Source organism: Lygodium microphyllum, chromosome 16 (genome assembly GCF_053477565.2).
Source record: "Lygodium microphyllum isolate KBCC chromosome 16, Lygodium_microphyllum_v1.1.10, whole genome shotgun sequence".
Lineage (NCBI taxonomy): Eukaryota > Viridiplantae > Streptophyta > Polypodiopsida > Schizaeales > Lygodiaceae > Lygodium > Lygodium microphyllum.
The window spans coordinates 30789769-30807800 of NC_141150.1; the positions used below are offsets into that span (position 1 = coordinate 30789769).

The 18032-nt window shown below is 41.0% G+C and overlaps 1 protein-coding gene across 6 annotated transcripts; it reads left to right on the forward strand.

Moving 5' to 3' along the window:
* Positions 1–226: 226 nt before the first annotated feature.
* LOC148022663 (protein IQ-DOMAIN 18-like) lies at positions 227–16305 on the forward strand. 6 transcript variants are annotated; one of them, XM_087695601.1, is made up of 8 exons: positions 449–674; positions 779–885; positions 1000–1106; positions 1600–1742; positions 13921–14184; positions 14440–14658; positions 14739–14852; positions 14941–16305. In XM_087695601.1, the coding sequence occupies exons 4-8, from the start codon at positions 1638–1640 to the stop codon at positions 15817–15819; spliced, it is 1581 nt and encodes a 526-aa protein (XP_087551727.1). In that variant the 5' UTR covers positions 449–674; positions 779–885; positions 1000–1106; positions 1600–1637; the 3' UTR covers positions 15820–16305. The 6 variants fall into 6 exon arrangements, with proteins under 6 accessions (XP_087551726.1, XP_087551727.1, XP_087551725.1 ...); XM_087695603.1 differs by adding an exon at positions 12672–12775 and having other exon boundaries at positions 450–885; positions 1600–1730; XM_087695600.1 differs by lacking the exons at positions 449–674; positions 779–885 and adding an exon at positions 227–441.
* The last annotated feature ends 1727 nt before the right edge of the window (positions 16306–18032 follow it).

Genomic DNA, 18032 nt, shown 5'->3' on the forward strand with positions numbered 1-18032 from the left:
GTGTCAGTCAGGCACCGCAAGGCATTTTAACAAGGATCCATCATCCATTAAGGAATGAGGTGGGGCCTGCTGCCACGTCGACATTTCTTTGCTGGAAGCGTGCCTGAGGAGGCGCATGTGCCCAAGTATTTGGAAGCCCAATCAAATAATTCAAAACATGTTCGTTCGCATTAAACAGAAACGGGAAGACGCCCCCTACCTCCTCTTTTTCTTTTTGTTCCCGCTTGAAGAAGTGCCATCAGGGGTCTGAAGATTAAGCGTCCATGGGATAATTGCAGAGGGGGCGTCTTAATCATTGGCAGCTACTAGCTTTCCGCACAGTCCCCACTTCTCTCTTTTCTTCTTCTTTCTCGTCAGGTTTCGTCTTCTCCTCTCCCCCTTTTCTCCTGAAGAGTCCTAAGCCCTCAGGTCTTTCTCGGAAGAAGAGAAACCTCGACAAAGGTATTTTGCAGTCTTTTCTGTGTCCCTCTCTCTCTCTCTCTCTCTCGCCCTTTTCCGTAACCCGCAGCCCACCATTTCCCCTATCGAACAGATTATCTGCCGAAGCTTATACGCTCCGCTCCCTGTTTCAATTGTGATAGTCTGCTTCTACCTCCATGGTTCTTAGCTTCACACCACTCTCGCATTCGGCAACATCGTAGAAGCTTCATTCCCTCTGCGCTTCTTTTGTATTGGTTTGTTCTCTTGCCTCCATTGTTGGGAGCTTCACTTCTTCAAGCTCTATACCGGCTATGCTTTTGCTTCATTATTACTAGCTTCGTGTCTTCAAGATCTGCAGCACATATGCCTTTGCTATCTGTTCCTATGCTGCAACGGTGCTTTTTGCAAAGAACCTGTGTCGATCGGGTACCCCTTGCTGCTTTCATCCGCGAAATTGGCTAGAAGGTCGTGTAGTGTACCTTACGCTGTCTGCATGTGCACACTTTAGTCATTGCAGCCATACCTTGTTTTTATTTTATCTAGTTAATACTAGAATGAATTCCTTTTCTTATGGTCCAGGCTTTCGTCATGGAATGTCTCGCTGCGAACATGCAGATCTTCTTACTACGACATTGGAAGATATACAGCAATGTGTCGGCTGTCTCTAAGAAGACCCAAGTCTTTTTGTAAATCTCGATACCTGAGCGCCATAGCAGGATGTGTTTTTTTCCTTCTATTTTACTTTTCTTTAGTTGCAGTGCATTGCATTCAAACTCAGGAGCTGGGTTATTAATAAAGCTTGTTTCAAATCGATGCACTTTAGATTATATATTTTACTATGCGGACATTTTGTACCAATCAGCTGCGTAATTATTCATCGGTCTGCACTGTATGTATTTTAGATCTATGGCTCACATGTTTTAATGTATAAATGTACATGTACATCCGTATCCGTGGCTACCTACATAGTTATGTATGCACATGTGCATGCTGTGTCGAATGTGTGCATGTGAATGCAAGTACTAAAGCAAGTCGACCTACACTTCGGGCTTTTTCAAAATATTTTTGACTCATTCTTGCGTTGCGTTTTGTTGTACAATGGATATCCCTCTCATCTTAATTGCAATAGTCATTTTCTTTGTCAAGTTCACAACCATTAGCATTTTTCTTTGAATGCAGGCCTGTAAGTAGTTAGAGCTTTTGAACCATTTTGTAAGATGGGAAAGTCACCTGCGAAGTGGTTCAAGTCTATGCTTATTGGTAAAAGAGGCTCTAGGTCGGCAGTCGATGACAACATACCAACTTCTGAGGTGAGATGTCTGGTACGTTGTACACCTTTCTCTTCTGCAGTTCTTTACCATAGATGTGATGGTGCTTATTACCTGCATTAGGCATTATCACTGAAATGTAACTCATAGTTTAAATTCATGAAGGCGAGTCAATTTGGAGTTTTTTTCCAAGAAGGCTCAAGATACTATCAAAACTATTTTATATCTTTTAGCTCTAAGGGGAAAAAATTAGTAGAGAGAGAGAGAGAGAGAGAGAGAGAGAGAGAGAGAGAGAGAGAGAGAGAGAGAGAGAGAGAGAGAGAGAGAGAGAGAGAGAGAGAGAGAGAGAGATGCAAGGGCAAACTATGTAGTCTATAGATGATGGATTATGTGCTCAAAGCTCCCTCATTGACAAGAAACATCTAGAATTGCTTTGTATCTGCCCACCCTATTAGTGTCTCCTCAGACCATGCATATCTTGCATTTACAATTATTGGACGCCTCCTTGCCCATCATACCCCCTCTCAAATACCATTCACACTCACTACTATTTTACAATAGACACATTATTTGGTAGCAAAGGTATACCCCATCATGTAGGTAGGTCTAGGTGCACCCTTAGATATCCTTACTACCAAATTTGGCAAGTCTCTTCACCTTGCAATTGGAGATACCTTCCCCTATATGCTTGCTCACTCCAAACTGCCACCTTGCTCAAAATAGTTGGTATGATGATGATTGCCACAAGACTACGATATAATCATATATCTCACCTAAGTGATAGCCCATCGTACCCACACATTATTAGAGGCATTATATTTTTTGAATGACTCATGTTGAAAAAAAGAGTGTATCTCATGCAACTAGAGGAAGAGCTACACCAAGTATTTTAGGTGAAAATTGTAAGGAGGCTTGAAGGATATTGCTTGGATATTGCAACACCCACACCCTTCGACATTCACTCTCTTCTTTGATAAGGCATTTCTATGTATCCCACATATACCAAGTATAGGATCAATCCCCTCTACCCTCACCACCACCACCTCGCTTTACATAATGCTCCTTTTTTTTACCTCTAGTACAATCCATGATGGGATTGACAAGCCCCAAGCTACTAGATCTCAAGATCATGATGGTTTGGTGATCAAGCACTTTGTCCATCCGCAAGACACATTGCAACTCACTTATCAAACATGTTCAATTGCATTGTATGTGAGGGTTGTTTTGCTTGTTGGTCAAGCAATACTATTGTGCCTATCTTGAAGGTCAAGGACCCCATGGGCTTGAGAACTACATGATTGTTGTGATGGGACATGTAAGTATTAAGCTTCATGGTTCTACTTTGGGGCACAAGCTCAACATCTAGGCTAGGAGAGATAGGGAGTGAGAGCAAAGGGAGAAGTGAGTTTTTTTTACAAGGATTCTCTATCCTTGATCATAACTTGATCTCTAAGATGTCGGAATCTCTTGTGAGCATGGCCATCAGAAATGTTTCATCCTATTTCGTATTTTAAGGTTTTGAGGTTTCATTTCACATATGGTTTTGTTAGCTACCTTGATTTCAGGGTTTTGAAAAATATTATTTATAATAATTAAAATTGCTAACATTAATAATATTAGAGGAAAGAAAATGGATTCATATATAGTATTATTAGAGGAAAAAAATAGATTTATAAAATAAAAATATTAATTCCATCTAAATCCTAGAGTCAAAGGTCACAAGCCTAAAATCAAAACATCCATTTTACCTACTGATTTAGAACTTAGCATGTATAACTCACAAATCAAAATGAATAGGCTACAACATACTTATAATACATAATGTAAAGTGAATAGAAATTAATGTTCATGAGTGAAAACCTTATGGGAATTCAAATCAAAATGAATAGGCTACAACATACTTATAATACATAATGTAAAGTGAAAATAGAAATTGATGGTCATGAGTGAAAACCTTATGGAGATTCGGGAGGCATTTTTGCTTGATGTGGAGGCCCAATGTAGAGGGGAAGGTGGAGGAGTGTGTGGAGAAAGAGATGGAGGACGAAGAGGAGAAAGAGATGAGGTGGAGATGGAAGAGTTCGAGTAGGAGGAGGAGGAGAAGACACGCAAGGAGGAGGAGGTGATGGGGTGTGTAAGGAGTATATATAAAAACTGTGGGTTGGAATAGAAAGAGAGTTTGCATTTTTTTAAAATGAAAAAAAACTCTTTAAAAAACTTTTTTTTATATCGCGACCTTTTGCGAAACAAAACAAAGTAGGAAGATATGGAGGAGGTGAATGGGCATGCAAGGAGTGTGGAAAAAATATGAATTGTAAAAGACAAAAGACCCAGATGTTTTTAAGAATAAAAGAAAATTTTTAATTTTTTAATTTTACATTTTTAATTTTCATTTTGTGACCTTATTTCGTGACACAAAATAGAACGCTTTGTGTGTTACGAGATTTTACATTTTACTAGGACAAGACTCATTTTTTTGGTTACTATGTTTATGAGATGTTTTATGGTGTCATATCCAACAAGGAGAGGTGAAGCAAGGTTGAGCTTTAAATGGCTATTTATAGGATATTGCTACTACTATTTGAGTGAATCAAGGATGAACACTTTCATTTACATTGGCTTAATTATAGTAAGAGGTGGAGTTTATTGGGCATAAGGATAGAAGTGGTTTCCTTTTTCCTTTACACAAATGACATTTCAATACATCCTTAATTTGGATCAGCACAATGAGATTATAGTTCTAATTTATTGAGGAGGCAGTGAAGATAGTGAACTCTTATGTCTACATAGGGATTACTTTTGTTGGGCCATAATTCTATATGAGAATGGCAGCTTGAAACCAATCAACATGATGATAATAGATATGTGCCCTTGAGTATCTTGGAGTCTAGATGTGTTCATATACAATTCTAGGAGATGAATATAAAATTGTGTCTATTTGACACTTTGGTGACGATCACATGTATGGCACTCCTATAAGAGATCTAGCTTGATCTACAAGGAGAGAAAATGAGCAAATAGAGCACAAAAGGAGAATCACAACTAATGTTGTAGAGGGAGGGGGAGTGAAATTGATTTTAGGAAACACAAGGTTAGTAATTGTAAATGTAATCTACAAAATACTTAATCTTAATTATGAAATCAACATTAAAATAATCTAACACACTTAAGATATAAAAGTTAAAATGCTCCTACTTAGAGATGCAAAATATAGATTGATCATTGCCCCCCAAAGTTTAGTGCTTATTGTAGTATTTCGTTAAGCTGTAAGATTACTAGAGTTGTTTAACTTGAGTATAAATAACTTGATTTCTACCTTGAAACCTTGCATTGCAACCACTAATTGACTCTAACGAGTATTCTTTTGTTGTACTTGCTCTTCACAAGTTAGTCTAACCTTGCTTGTTCACTAAGTCATAAGTTGCTCTCATTGATTGAGACTAATAAACACTAGAATTGACAATACTTGCCCTAAAAACTTCACTTTTTGTATACTTTGTTTAAAAGTACTTAATGTAGACCAAGACTATTGCCTACAATAAACTTTGTGTTCTCCAGATAGAGAGGGTGATGCACATACCATTTTTGTAACCTTAGATAGGAAGTCTATTGTTAGCAGATATGTCAATTCATGCATGTCTTTGCATGTTCCACTAGGTTGGGCACAGTTAGATATTTTAGGTATTTTATATTTGTCATTTTCATGGTGATTTAGGCATTTATTGTTGGTTGACTAGCGTTTAATGTTGGTTGGCTTGATCATATTGATGGCTAGTTTATAGCCTATTTATTTGGGCACTCCCTCCTTTTGTGTCATTCATTCATTGTATCACTCATGTTGTTTCTATATTGTCTCATGTCTTGGTATATGGATTCCATTTCTCGAGCACCTTCTTCTTTTTGAGTTCTTGTGCAATGTTCTTCTTTCCTTTGTAGCATTTCTTTTTTAGGTTTTAACCTTCTTTTTGTCTATGATTTGATATAGTTAGGTACCCATGTGGTCTTCATCTAAAATGTTATGATCGTTGAGGATACTTCTATAGGTTCTATTCTGTGGACATGTATATAGGAGGGTGGGCTTTACAAGCTCACCATCCTTGCTACACAGAGTTCACACAGCTTTGGGTTGCTTTGGCATGCTCCTTATGGGCACTTGGACTTTGACACCATTAGATAGACTTCTCGAAAGAAGTTGGCGATAGAGGGACTACTGGAATTTTTTCCCATTTACACATTATACCTTGGTTGCTTACGAGGCAAGTGGCATAAATAGTCTCATTCACAACAAGTTGCTTCTTAGAGGGCTATTACTTCGTTAGAGTTGGTGCCTACCGACTTACGTAGGCCTATGAGCACGATATCCATAGGGAAGGCCAAATATCTAAGGCTTATTGTTTATGATTTTAGCAGGAATGTGTGGTTGTATTTTCCGGGGTACAAGAGTGAGATCTACTTCAACTTTTGTGATTGGAAGGTGTTTGTTGAAACGGAAGTGTAATAGGGGTCCCATAAATATCGCTAGTGTGAAGACATGCTAGGGTTTGCATTGAGAAAAAATAGAATGTACGAACATAACTAAAACACAATAACTCAAAGAGTAATGCAATAAATGTAAACCTTGAATACAAAATGCAAACTCAAAACTCAAAACACAAAAAACATAGACACAAATAGAGAGAAAATAAATGTAACATTGTATAGAATGCTCAAGGGCAAAGTGGTGAGTGATGATGTTTACTGAAGATGGATCGGGAGTGCTGGAACTAGTAGTCAGAGCTATAGAAGTGCGGAGAAAGTGCTGGAACCACAAGTTGTAGACAGCTAGGCAACAGCAAAGGAGGTGTCAAATGATGGAGGTGGCTTGCTGGATAGCAAATCACACTTGCAGTAGGTGTTGGGGAGAGGCAGTTACCAATCATTAGCATCAGAAGGTGTAAACACAAGTTGGGAAGGTGCCTGAGAGAGGAAAACAGTTGGCGATGGCAATAGGACCACAAACGCAATTGTAGGGAAGATCTAGGGAGCAAGGTGACAACAGTAGATTGGGCACTAGGGGCTGTAATTGGGAGGGGTTGGCTCCGCAAGGGTTAGTGGACAACAAGAAGATGGTTGATGGATGAAATTTGCATGCTGGAGTGAGAAATCTACACACAAGGATGGAATTAAATGGTGGGTTGCGTTTCTATTTATAGATGTAGAAGGGTCCTTCCAAATTAGGGTTTTGCATGTGGGACATAGAAACTTTAAAACTACCTTCCATTTAATGACATATTTGGTAAAATTTACATGTTTTGGGGTTGTTTTAAAGAGCTAATCAACGTGCAATGAAATTTTAGCTCAATACCCCCTCTTAGGCCAAAAACAGAAACCGGAAAGGGATCGGAAGAAAAGCTCAAGCCGAGTTGTACCCTAAGATATCCCATCCCAAGGTAGCTAAGGCATTGGACAAAGGGTGTATGTTAGTTGTCTAGTGGCCTACCAAGACTATAGAGGTGATGGTTATCTTATCAAGGGAGTCCAAGTGATCACCAAAGAGGTCGATTCATCAGATAAAGAGTGCTTGTTGGTTGCCTAGGGGCCTACTAAGACTTGCAAAGGTAGGTGAAACCACATTGAATCTTTTTTCTTGTTTGAGAAGATATGGTTTGTGGCCTATCAAGTAATTGTGCCTTGTGGAGAGAACGAAAAGGGATGGTTAGATCCAACACATCACAAAGCAAACAAGCTATCCCAACTGCTCAAGGGTGTCGATGATAAGGAAAAGATGAGGAAGTAGTAATGTGGTGAAGGATGGCGAAAGAACTACCAATGAAGACAATTCAGGATCCACCTAGGTGTGCTCTGCACAATGAGATGCATTAATAGTATGCTACATGATGAGAAGTTGCATGTAGTAGGTGCCTCTTGGGTAGTGTATCTTATGGGGAAATTGTTCACTTGTCCAAGGACCCTCGTACAAAGATGATGATTATGCAATGTAAAGGAAAGGTACAATAGGGAAGGATGGTTGATGTCGAAGATAAGTTTTGAAACTTGTAGAATACCAAAAAAGGGTAGGAACTTCCTCTCAACAATAGATGTCGATGTCAAAGGAGGATGAGGAGTTTGATATCCATCCTTGTGTGGTGCCGAGAATCATGATGATAGATGAAGATGAGAATGAAGCACCCCAATTGGAAAAGCAAAGTAGAAGTCACTGCCATGATAGCACGAAAAGAGATGTTGCACAATCCACCTTGGGAGGGAAAGCCTCCATGTTGGTAGAAGCGTAAATCTCCTAAGAAGATGAAACCACAAAAGGAATGGTGTGTATCCCATGTCTCTAGCCTAGGAAGAATTGGTACAAACTTGTACAATAGTCCTACATTGAAATACACAACCTTGCTAGAGAGCATAATTTGCAAAACAAAGGTTAGTGAGATGCTCCAAAGCAAAACAAAACAAAAAGTAAAGCTAAATGAAAGATGTGCAATGAGTGTGTGTGTGTGTGTGTGTGTGTGTGTGTGTGAGTGAATGTAGGGGAAGACTAAAGAAGGAAAACCTAAGGATGTGGCTACCATTGCATTCTTCCATCAGTAAGTCTCTGCCAATGAAACACATGATGAGGTGGGGATGTGTGCCCAGGGTGAGGTGCAAGAGGAGGCCTCGTTGAGGTTGTCCATGTGTCGCATGTCCAATGGTACTTGTGCTAGAAGGAGCAGACGGGGCAATAGAGATTGATGTAGTGTCACTGCACTGTCTAGCAAGAGTGGAGGCAGTCGTAGTGGTTTACTGGAGTTTCTTAGGTGGAAGATATTGGGCCTTGGTATGACATGCCTTGTCCTTATGGCTCGATCTCTGGTAGTGTGCAAAATCTATTATTTTTAGGAAGTTGTTTTCAAATGGTTTAGTTTCTTTGGTGCCGTCACAGAAAGGGATGTTATCCTTGTTTTGAGTTGTCTTTGCATCTAGTGAGTTTTTGCCACTTCTAGTTTTCCCTTGCGAAGAAGAGACGATCAAACTTCTCTCTAAATAAGAATGTGGGAAGGACTTCTTGTGGACTTGATCATGTGGTCTTGCGCAATGTAAGAACTAATATTTGAACTCATAGAAAGATGGCAATCGGGGAAATGAGATGACATGCTAGATAAAGTGGAAATACCTTTTAGGCAACTTATTAAAAAAGAATGTAACTTAATTGTCATTTGACTTTGGTGATCCAGTAGTGGCGAACTCAATGAGTAATTGGTAATATTCGGCTAACTTGACTTTCAAATCATCCCCTTAATGGAATTCTCCTGAAGCTTAAAGTGGAGACTGATACATTGAGTGCGATCTCGTGCCGCATAGTGGTCAATGAGATGACTCCAATGCTTAGATGCGAGGGGAAAATGTTGTAAGTGAGAGTGAAACTCGGAAAGTAATCCTTGCATTAACTCAATATTGGCTATGGCATTGCCGGCTCTCCATTGACTGATGTGATTAGGGTGAACTAGTCGAGGGTTCAACATAGGTTGTAGATCAATGACTAGGTCCCAAAAACCTTGAGATTCAAGAACTTATTGTAGTTTGATCAAGTGATGAAATTTGACACATTAAATGAAGGCATTCTTAGCCATAGCAATAGGAGTGGTAGTGTATAAGGTAGGATGTGAAAGGTGGGTAGGGTGGGGGAGTGGAGTACATTTGGGAATGAATCCTAGAGTGCCCATGCATGTGTGAAGTGTACACAGCGGATCCAAAAGTGAGAATGGATCGACTAGACATGGGTGTGGTGATTGCATGAGTAGCCCATGGATGAGGGATAGGGACACATGGGGCAGAGGATGGAAATCCTTGTGTAGGAGTGACCCATGGAGTGTGTGACAATACATTATATGTGGAGGATGAAAATCCCTGTGTTTGAGAGGTTGGTAGATGAGGTGGTGAGTGTTTGGGGGAAGTGAGGGGGATACTTATCATCATTGTCCCAAGGTAAACAGATGTGCTCGCTTGCAGGTGTGGGTAAGGCACAATGTTAAAGGATGGCATATCCCTTAATGATGTACTAGGGTGCAAAGTAGCATTCACTTTAGGATAGGTGACATGGGGTATAAGGAAAGAGAAGGAACTAGGAGTAGAGACGAAAGATTCAACTCCCAGTATGTTGGACGCAAAAGTGGAGTGTAATTCCAAATTACTAAATGCAAAAGAAAGATATTCGGGAGATGTGGGTGGGACAGGAGGTAAGTGGGATAGAGAAGTGTCAATTCCATGCTTAGAAGAAATAGAAAATACAGTTCCAAGTATACTAGTAGATGTATATTTGAGTTAAGAATCTCGATTAAAATTGACATATTGAAAATTATCTGGATCTTACACACCAAAAGGAGAACCAGGGAGGATTTTGATTCATCTAACTCGTAGGGGTTACATGAATTTGACACTGGGCCTTGTTGAGATGAAGAAGTTGGTACGCTTGTTGTCCAAAATGCTATATGTCCTTGATTGGAGAGGTGGCCAACCTCACCAACTGGTCTGGATGTGGTAGAAAAGTTGGTAGGAGGTAGATAAGTTGGACCATACTTATTGTGCATGAATTCTTCAAACTCCTCATATGTCGTGAAGTTAGGAAAAGGAGAAGGTGAAGGTGAAGTGCCACCTTCCTCATTGAGTTCATAATACCTCCTTAGGGCCTATGGTCTTGGAGAAGTCTAATAAGACATAGTAGGATCCCAATGCGGAGTTTGAGACATCATGGAATGGTTACATGTCTATTTATCTTGCACAAAACCAAGCCTCCACGATACCACGTGATACTCTTTAAAAGAGCATTGGCTTTGATACCAAGTGAAGATATGCGAGGGTTTGCATTGAGAGAACATAGAATGTACGAACATGACTAAAACACAAATATTCAGATAGTAATACAATAAAAATAAACCCTAAATGCAACACACACACACACACAACTCTGAAGTGAATGAATCAATGCAGTAAATGAATGTAAAGAGTGTACAAAATGTCCAAGGGCAGAGTGGTGAGTGATGATGCCCTTTGGAGATGGATTCCAAGTGCTAAAACCACCAATCAAAGCTGTAGGAGTGCAAAGGAAGGCTGAAAATTGGTCATCGCACGTTGTAAACAGCTAGGCGACAATAGAGGAGGTGTCAAATGATGGAGGTGGCCTGCTAGATAGCAAAATGCAGCTGCAGCAGGTGTGGGAGAGGGGCAGCAATCAATCGACCAGCAGCAATAGGTGTAAATGCAAGTTGGGAAGGTGCCAGAAAGAGAAAATAGCTGGCGATGGTAGTAGGTCTACAAATGCAATTGTGGGGAAGACCTAGGCAGCATAGCGACAGCTATAGATTGGGTGCCAACGGCTGTCTTGATGTCAAGCTGTAGTCGGCAGGGGCTGGACAGCAAGAAGATGGTGGCTGATGGCTGAAATCTGCATAGTAGAGTGCAAAATCTGCACACAAGGATGGGGCCGAATGGTGGGCAGCTTGTCTATTTGTAGATGTAGAAGGATCCTCCCAAACAGGGTTTTGCATGTGGGACATAGAAACTCTCTAGAACGGCTTCTTGTTTATTGACACATTTGGTAATTTACATGTTTTGGGGTTGGCACTCAGGGTTTGCGCAATAGTTGCCTCTCTCTCTCTCTCTCTCTCTACACACACACACACACACATTCAACTACTATGTGTTTGTTATGATCTTTAATAATTGAATGAGCTAGGTCACACATCAAGACCATAATTCAACTACTGTGCTGATATTAGTAACACTTATTGTCTATGACATGGATTACGAGGGTATCTAATCCCACTTGCTCCCAAAGCTTTCACACAGAGCAATTAGCTCCTAAGTATTTGTTGGGGTCACTCTTAAGATTGAAATTGCCATGAGAATAGCTCCAAATGCTATAGTCACAAGAGGATTCATAGCCCTTGCTACCCTAGAGACAATGTACATAGAAACAAAGATTGAAATTCCCATCAGAATAGCTCCAAATTCTATAGTCACATGAGGATTCATAGCCCTTGCTACCCTAGAGACAACGTACACAGAAACAAATACAAGAGCCAAGCTATGGTTTTTTGATGCACTTCTCACCCCAAGCTTGACATTTGGAGTTACTTTTCAAGGACCTAATCTTTGCAACGGATGGACAAGATCAAGAGATGGCTGGTTATGATACATGACAAGAAGTTATACAACAAGCCATTAGTATGACATGTGATAAAACAAGCAGAGCTAGCTGCTATCTGCCTGGCAATTGAAGCCCTCTTCTAAAAGATCGCATGCATGCATATGTTAAGGTACAAAAGGTTAAGTCAAACTAGTCATTGATTACTGGCCAATTGTTTGAATCTTTTATATAAAAAGGTAAAACTAAAAAATGTCTCAATGGGAGTTCATACAACTGATCTCAATTTTAAGGGAGCCAAAGGAGGCAACTTTGCATCCCAACATCTAGATTTTCATCACTAATATATCCCTATGTTACCAACTCCATCATTCAACTGCCATTGCCATCATTTCAGCCTACTTTGCTATGCTTGCTGTTTCTATGTATGTGCACATCATCATCCAAAGCTGTGCAAGATATAGATGTTGTCTTGATGTACCATGACTTCAATCATGCCATCGCCATCATTTCAGCCTATATTGCTATCCTTGCTGCTTCCATGCCTATCCGCAACATCATTCAAAGCTGTGCATGGCATAGACATTGTTTTACTGTATTGTGACAACCATATATCATTGTTCAGACTTGCCCTGCTGCAAACACAGCTCTGCACCACTGTCACAACTAATAAATAGCCTTTGCTATGGCGATTTGGAGTTGTCACTCCTATTATCATCATCAAACAGAGCTGCTATATCATTGTTCAACCAGACATAACTTGCATTTTTCTGTTTTACTGGCTGTTGTACTGCTATTTGTCATTGCTCAGGGTGATTTCATACAGTTCAATGGCTAGTTGCTCTATTCTATACTGATACTTTTGAGTACAGCTCTTCTGCTGTTTATGGTGTCATTGACAGAAGAAGAGCCTTAGAGAGATGGATGAAGAAGAGAAATTGTCCAAACGAGACATAATGCTCTTAGAGAGATGAAGGTTTGAACAATTTCTCTACTTGCTCCACTTCAATCCTTTGCCTTGACTATGGCTGTTTTGAAGTTGGCTCCATACTTTGCATTAATTCCTTTTATTGTTCATTTAGTGCAATATTTGTTCTATTGTCTATGCATACATTCATTAATCTTGTTGTCCATACATATTTATGTACTCTTGGTAGTGCTAGTGCTCTAACTTATGATTTTAGAGTTCAAATCCGTACACAGTATCAAATCATGGGTGCTCTTGACACCAAAAACATTTGAGCTTTCAAGAGCACACGATCTAGCATATGATGTCTCAATTGTCTCCATTGTGCTCACTCTCTTGATCTTAGATTGGATCACACAGAAAACCCAAGCAAGGATGGAGTATTGGAAACATGCATTAACAATATCCATCATCCATATGGCTCACGTCTCTCCCCTTCTCTTTGTAATCCTCCATTCTCTTTAGTCCAACTCCACAATGTGATCTTTACCATCAACACATGAGACATGGTTGGACAGAGATATACCTCTAGTTCACACTTCTCTTGGTTACTTGTGATATGCAAGTAGCGACTCTAGGTCACAATGGAAGCCCAAACATGCAAAAATGTAAATTGCATTAGAAAAGGCCCTAAATGCAAAATATCTCAATTAGGTGTACTTGCCAGTTCTCCAAATGCATAGGGTTGGTGCTTCAGATGATCAAATCCAGTACTTGTGCCTACTTCTAGTCCTCATATTGGTTCCTCTATGGGAATCCATCACTGCTACCTATTTCTATTCCTCATATTGGTTCCTCTATCGGAATCTATCACTCCTACCTATTTCTAGTCCTCGTATTGGTTCTTCTATGTCTACTTGGACAACCATGCCCATTTGCTAGTTAATCATAGATACACGTCCTCTGATAACAGCAGATACCCCAAATACATATTAATCCATGTGGCCTTGCCTGACCTAAAAGCTGATGGGCAACCAGAGTGAACCGACTGGTCTATGTGAGTTATGCAGTTGTTTCTGCAGCATGACAGGCTACTCGGGAAAATTGAATTGCTAATAAGAATAACAAGTAGATGCATTCCGTGTTCTGTTTGAACTCGCACTCTGGATTTTACTTCTTATATTCTTACTTCTTCAAGGTCTTATCTTGGACAGAAAAAATCAAAAGAGAAAAGGAGATGGAGTTTTGGAAGATCATCCATTCCAGTGCCAACCTCAAATAATTCTGGTGAATCTTGGAGCACGCCCACTAATGGTTTTTCGTCCTCAGCTGCAGAAGATCAATTATCAGCCATGTATACGAATCATCCTCCTTCAGCTACTGTAATGAGTAACGATATGCGAAATGTAGCACGCAAAGAGTATGACTTGGAGGAGGGGGCAGCTATTGTTATACAGACAGCTTTTCGAGGATACCTGGTGTGTACATCATCCGTGCTCGTCAACTTACCATTTGGCTACGTTTTGCATAAGCACAATAGTTAGAGCGCAAGTTTTTTTATTTTCCGGCTCAATAAGCATAGGCTTGAATTCTCATTAGTTGCCAAAAACAGATGTCGAATATGAGGCGTACCCTGTAAAGAACGGCTTATCTATGGAGTAACGCTTACGATGAGAATGCTGTTACTGAGTCATTGGTTTTGTGTTTGTGTCTTGGTGGTTATTCGTCTCTAGGCCCGGCGGGCTCTCAGAGCGTTGAAGGGCCTGGTAAGACTACAGGCCCTAGTTCGAGGGCACATTGTACGAAGACAAGCAGGGACGACCTTGCGGTGTGTGCAAGCGCTTGTTCGGGTGCAAGCCCGTGTCCGGGCTAGGCGTGTTCGAATGTCTGAAGAAGGGCAGGCTGTGCAACGAAAGCTACGGCAGCTAGATGCTGGCCCAAGCAAATCGCTCGTAAGAGCTGATGGCCCTTGTCCCCATCCAAATTTATTTTTTTACCATTAAGAGGCTGCTAATAATCGCTATGGTTTCAGGAAGTTTGGAATTCAAGCACTGGGACAGTTCAAGAGCTTGAGGCTAAACTGCAAAACAGACAGGAGGCTGCTGCGAAAAGAGAGCGAGCCTTGGCATATGCATTCTCTCGGCAAGTGAGTTTGGGCTTTTCTATATCACTTTATTCTTGTTTTTTGAAACAATCATGGGCGTAACTGACCGTCTTGCATGGGTTATATTCAGCTCTGGCGGACAGCACAGAAGCAGAATTCTCTGGTCTTCAGCGGTGAACACGATCAATCTAATTGGGGCTGGAGCTGGCTAGAACGGTGGATGGCTGCCCGTCCATGGGAAACTGCCTACCTGGACGATGAGGAAACTGCACGTGACCAAAGTAAGCGAAGTGAAGGCATCCTGGAGGTAGTGAATGATGAACAGCTTAGATCAGTTTCACAAATTTTCACTGAAAGCCCATCCTCTATGAGAGAAAATACAACTGCGAAACCTCAAGCTTCAAACTTGCCATTCGAATCAGTTGTAAGGGGTCCTTCAGCCCTGTCACCCTCAAAGCCACAGGTTGAGCGTACTCTGAATACTCATATGAGTAAGAGCGCAGTTGCCATGTCTCCAGTTTCTTCGCCAAAGCAAACTTCTTTAGCCCTAAATCAGACCAAACCGAGGTCCTCACAAAACAATGACAGTCAAGATGGTGCAGCTCTTCTGAAAGTTCAGGAAAGTGGTGTGGCCCCAAACAGAGGATATATGCTGAGAGAACAAAAACATGCAGTGGAGTCTACAGGCAAGGGTACCAATGAGTCACTGGCCTCAAGACTTGGTCCGAATCGGCGCAATTACTCTGGTCCGCTAAAAGTCGGTCTTGACAATTCTCTGTCTGGCTCTCCTTCAATGCCGAGTTACATGGCTGCCACCCAGTCTGCCAAAGCGAAAGTGCGGTCTCAGAGCAACCCCAAGTCGAGGCTAGAAGCAGAAGAGAGTATGGCTCCTGTTATCAAAAAGCGCGCATCTCTACCTAGCGGGAGCAAGCAAAACCCTATACCGTGGAGGAGTTTCAGACAATCAAGCACAAAAGGGTTTTCGACTATCAAAGTGGGCGGAGGTTAAGTTGGCCATTTGGGTAAAAAATGATAAATTTTCAGAAGCTACTGATCCAATCAACATGCTTTGCATTTTGTTATGATTGTGAATAACTGTACAGAATCACAGGTTGTCGCATACAGTTTTGACTTGGGTGAATATGTTGACGAATCTAGGGTGTGCAAGGGTAGGGCAGCAGATTTTTTACAGCCAACATGATTCCATAATCGAAACTTGGAAAAGTTTTACTTGGCCTTCGCGGTATGAGTGACAGATCCTCTGCTCTTCTAGTGAATGCCCAGGGCCATTTTTCACTTCAAAAGTTTCCATCCTTCCATACCCTTGCGGGAACGAGTAATCCTTGAGCCTTTCATTAGCTTATGAATTTTCACTAAATATTGTATTTGTGTGGCGAGACTACTTTACCTTTTATCTGTAAGAAAAAAGACTGAATCAGCTCTCTCCCTGTAAGTATTGTTATGCTAGTAGAAACTTCATGTGTTCTTGTTGAAAGCATTGTCTCGATTGGAAGTTACACCTTTGTTTTGAGAACGATTGCTGGTTGCTTTGGTGGAAATTTGAATTTGAAGCATGAGATTGAAGCTTTAGATGCGGGCGTTTTGGGTTGATAATCAAATTAACAAATGTCATCACACCCTATCACAGACCGTATCTCTCATTAACATCCCTCCGTTGAGGATATTGTCGATATGGAGTTGTGGCGGGAGGGGATGCTGCAACCTGGGGCTATGATTTTGCCCTCGGTGCAGCAATACATGGCGATAGGGCGAGTCAAGGAGGCCTTGCAAGCCTCCACCAAAATTTCTTGAGATGCAGCTATATCTCAGAACTATTTTTTAATTATCCATTTGTGTATGTGCATCTCTCTCTCTCCTCTTTTTCTCGTTATTTTAAAAGCATTACCATAGAAAACAGGATGATGAAGAAGGAAGTAATACGACTGGTACAGTTGCACCGCAGAAAGCAGCGATGGCGAAACTAGGAACAGAAGAGCGAGCAATTCGGGAGGTAGTGGGGAGGGGGAACTGGCGGTGGGTACGAACGAATTTGGGGCTGGAGTGCTCTGGGATGTGCGAGGTCCATGAGCTTCGGAAAAATTGCTTTTACATCGAGTGCAAGATCTAGTCCATGTGTTAACCCAAGGCCTCCGTGTGCACCTCTGTCGTTAAGGCTGACATCAACACGTAGCTCGACATTTCTAGTATCTACCCTCGTAGGTGTGCACCTCTCTCGGTAAGGCTGACATCAGCACTTAGCTCGACGTTTCTACCCTCGTAGATGACACTAAACTGGCCTCCGTCGCCATGTATTGCTGCATTGAGTGCAACATCGGCGTTGTACGACATGCCGTCCTCTCTCGCCGCAACTCCACGTCGGCAATATCGTCCACGGAAGTCCAAGACATATGCCTACCTTTCGATAATGCATCTTATCTAATATCTAACTACTAGTAGTTTATTTAATGAGAATATTGTTTATAACGGAACAGTCAAGTATGTTGGCAGACGAATCTTAGAAGCATTGATAATAATACACTTAAGGAGAAAATCATGGTCATCATCTGCTTTGATTTGTAGTTCTTTGTCTTTCGAATCATAGTTATGAAATTAAGCAAAATACAAAGTGAGGTTAATTTGGGAACCAAGTGAAAAGGTTGTGACGACAGATCAACGTAGAGTTGTGCAAGCACGGTTCCAGTGTTTTATGTGACATTTGCAAGTCTTTGTCATCGTTTTTGCAATTATAGCAATGTGGCTTTATTAAAGGCGTCAATGTTTACATACACAGACACGTTAGGAAGAACCCCTGATAAGGTCTTGGTCTGAATCCCTAATAAAGTTTTGCATGTGATGGGGTCTTGCATGTGGTAGAAGGTTAGGTAAAGTGATGCACAGTCTACTAGCAAAGATGTGGGGAGGCACAATTGAGCCATAAAAGGAAAAAGAAAACATCTTTAGAGGGACGGCTAGACTTTGTATAGGATACTATCCTGTGTACATGGAAGTGCCATGAGAAAGCCTTTGTGCATATGGGGCAAAGATTGCTTGCAAATGGTAAATATATCGAGGTGAGAATATCTTTTCAAACAAAACTCTTATGCATCGAAGCTGAACAATGTCATCTAGAGAAATAGAGAAGACGAATTGTGAGTTTCCATCAGATCAGTAGCAGCCATCAGATCAGAGAGCTTGAGTCTCACTAAAGGTCTCTGGAACATG

What these genes read in the sequence shown, in the direction of transcription:
- LOC148022663 (XM_087695600.1), top strand. Translation starts at nt 1,638, where the DNA reads ATGGGAAAGTCACCTGCGAAGTGGTTCAAGTCTATGCTTATTGGTAAA. An exon ending in CTGGCCCAAGCAAATCGCTC is followed by an intron (nt 14,659 to 14,738) that starts GTAAGAGCTGAT and finishes CTATGGTTTCAG; the next exon opens with GAAGTTTGGAATTCAAGCAC. An exon ending in CATATGCATTCTCTCGGCAA is followed by an intron (nt 14,853 to 14,940) that starts GTGAGTTTGGGC and finishes GGTTATATTCAG; the next exon opens with CTCTGGCGGACAGCACAGAA.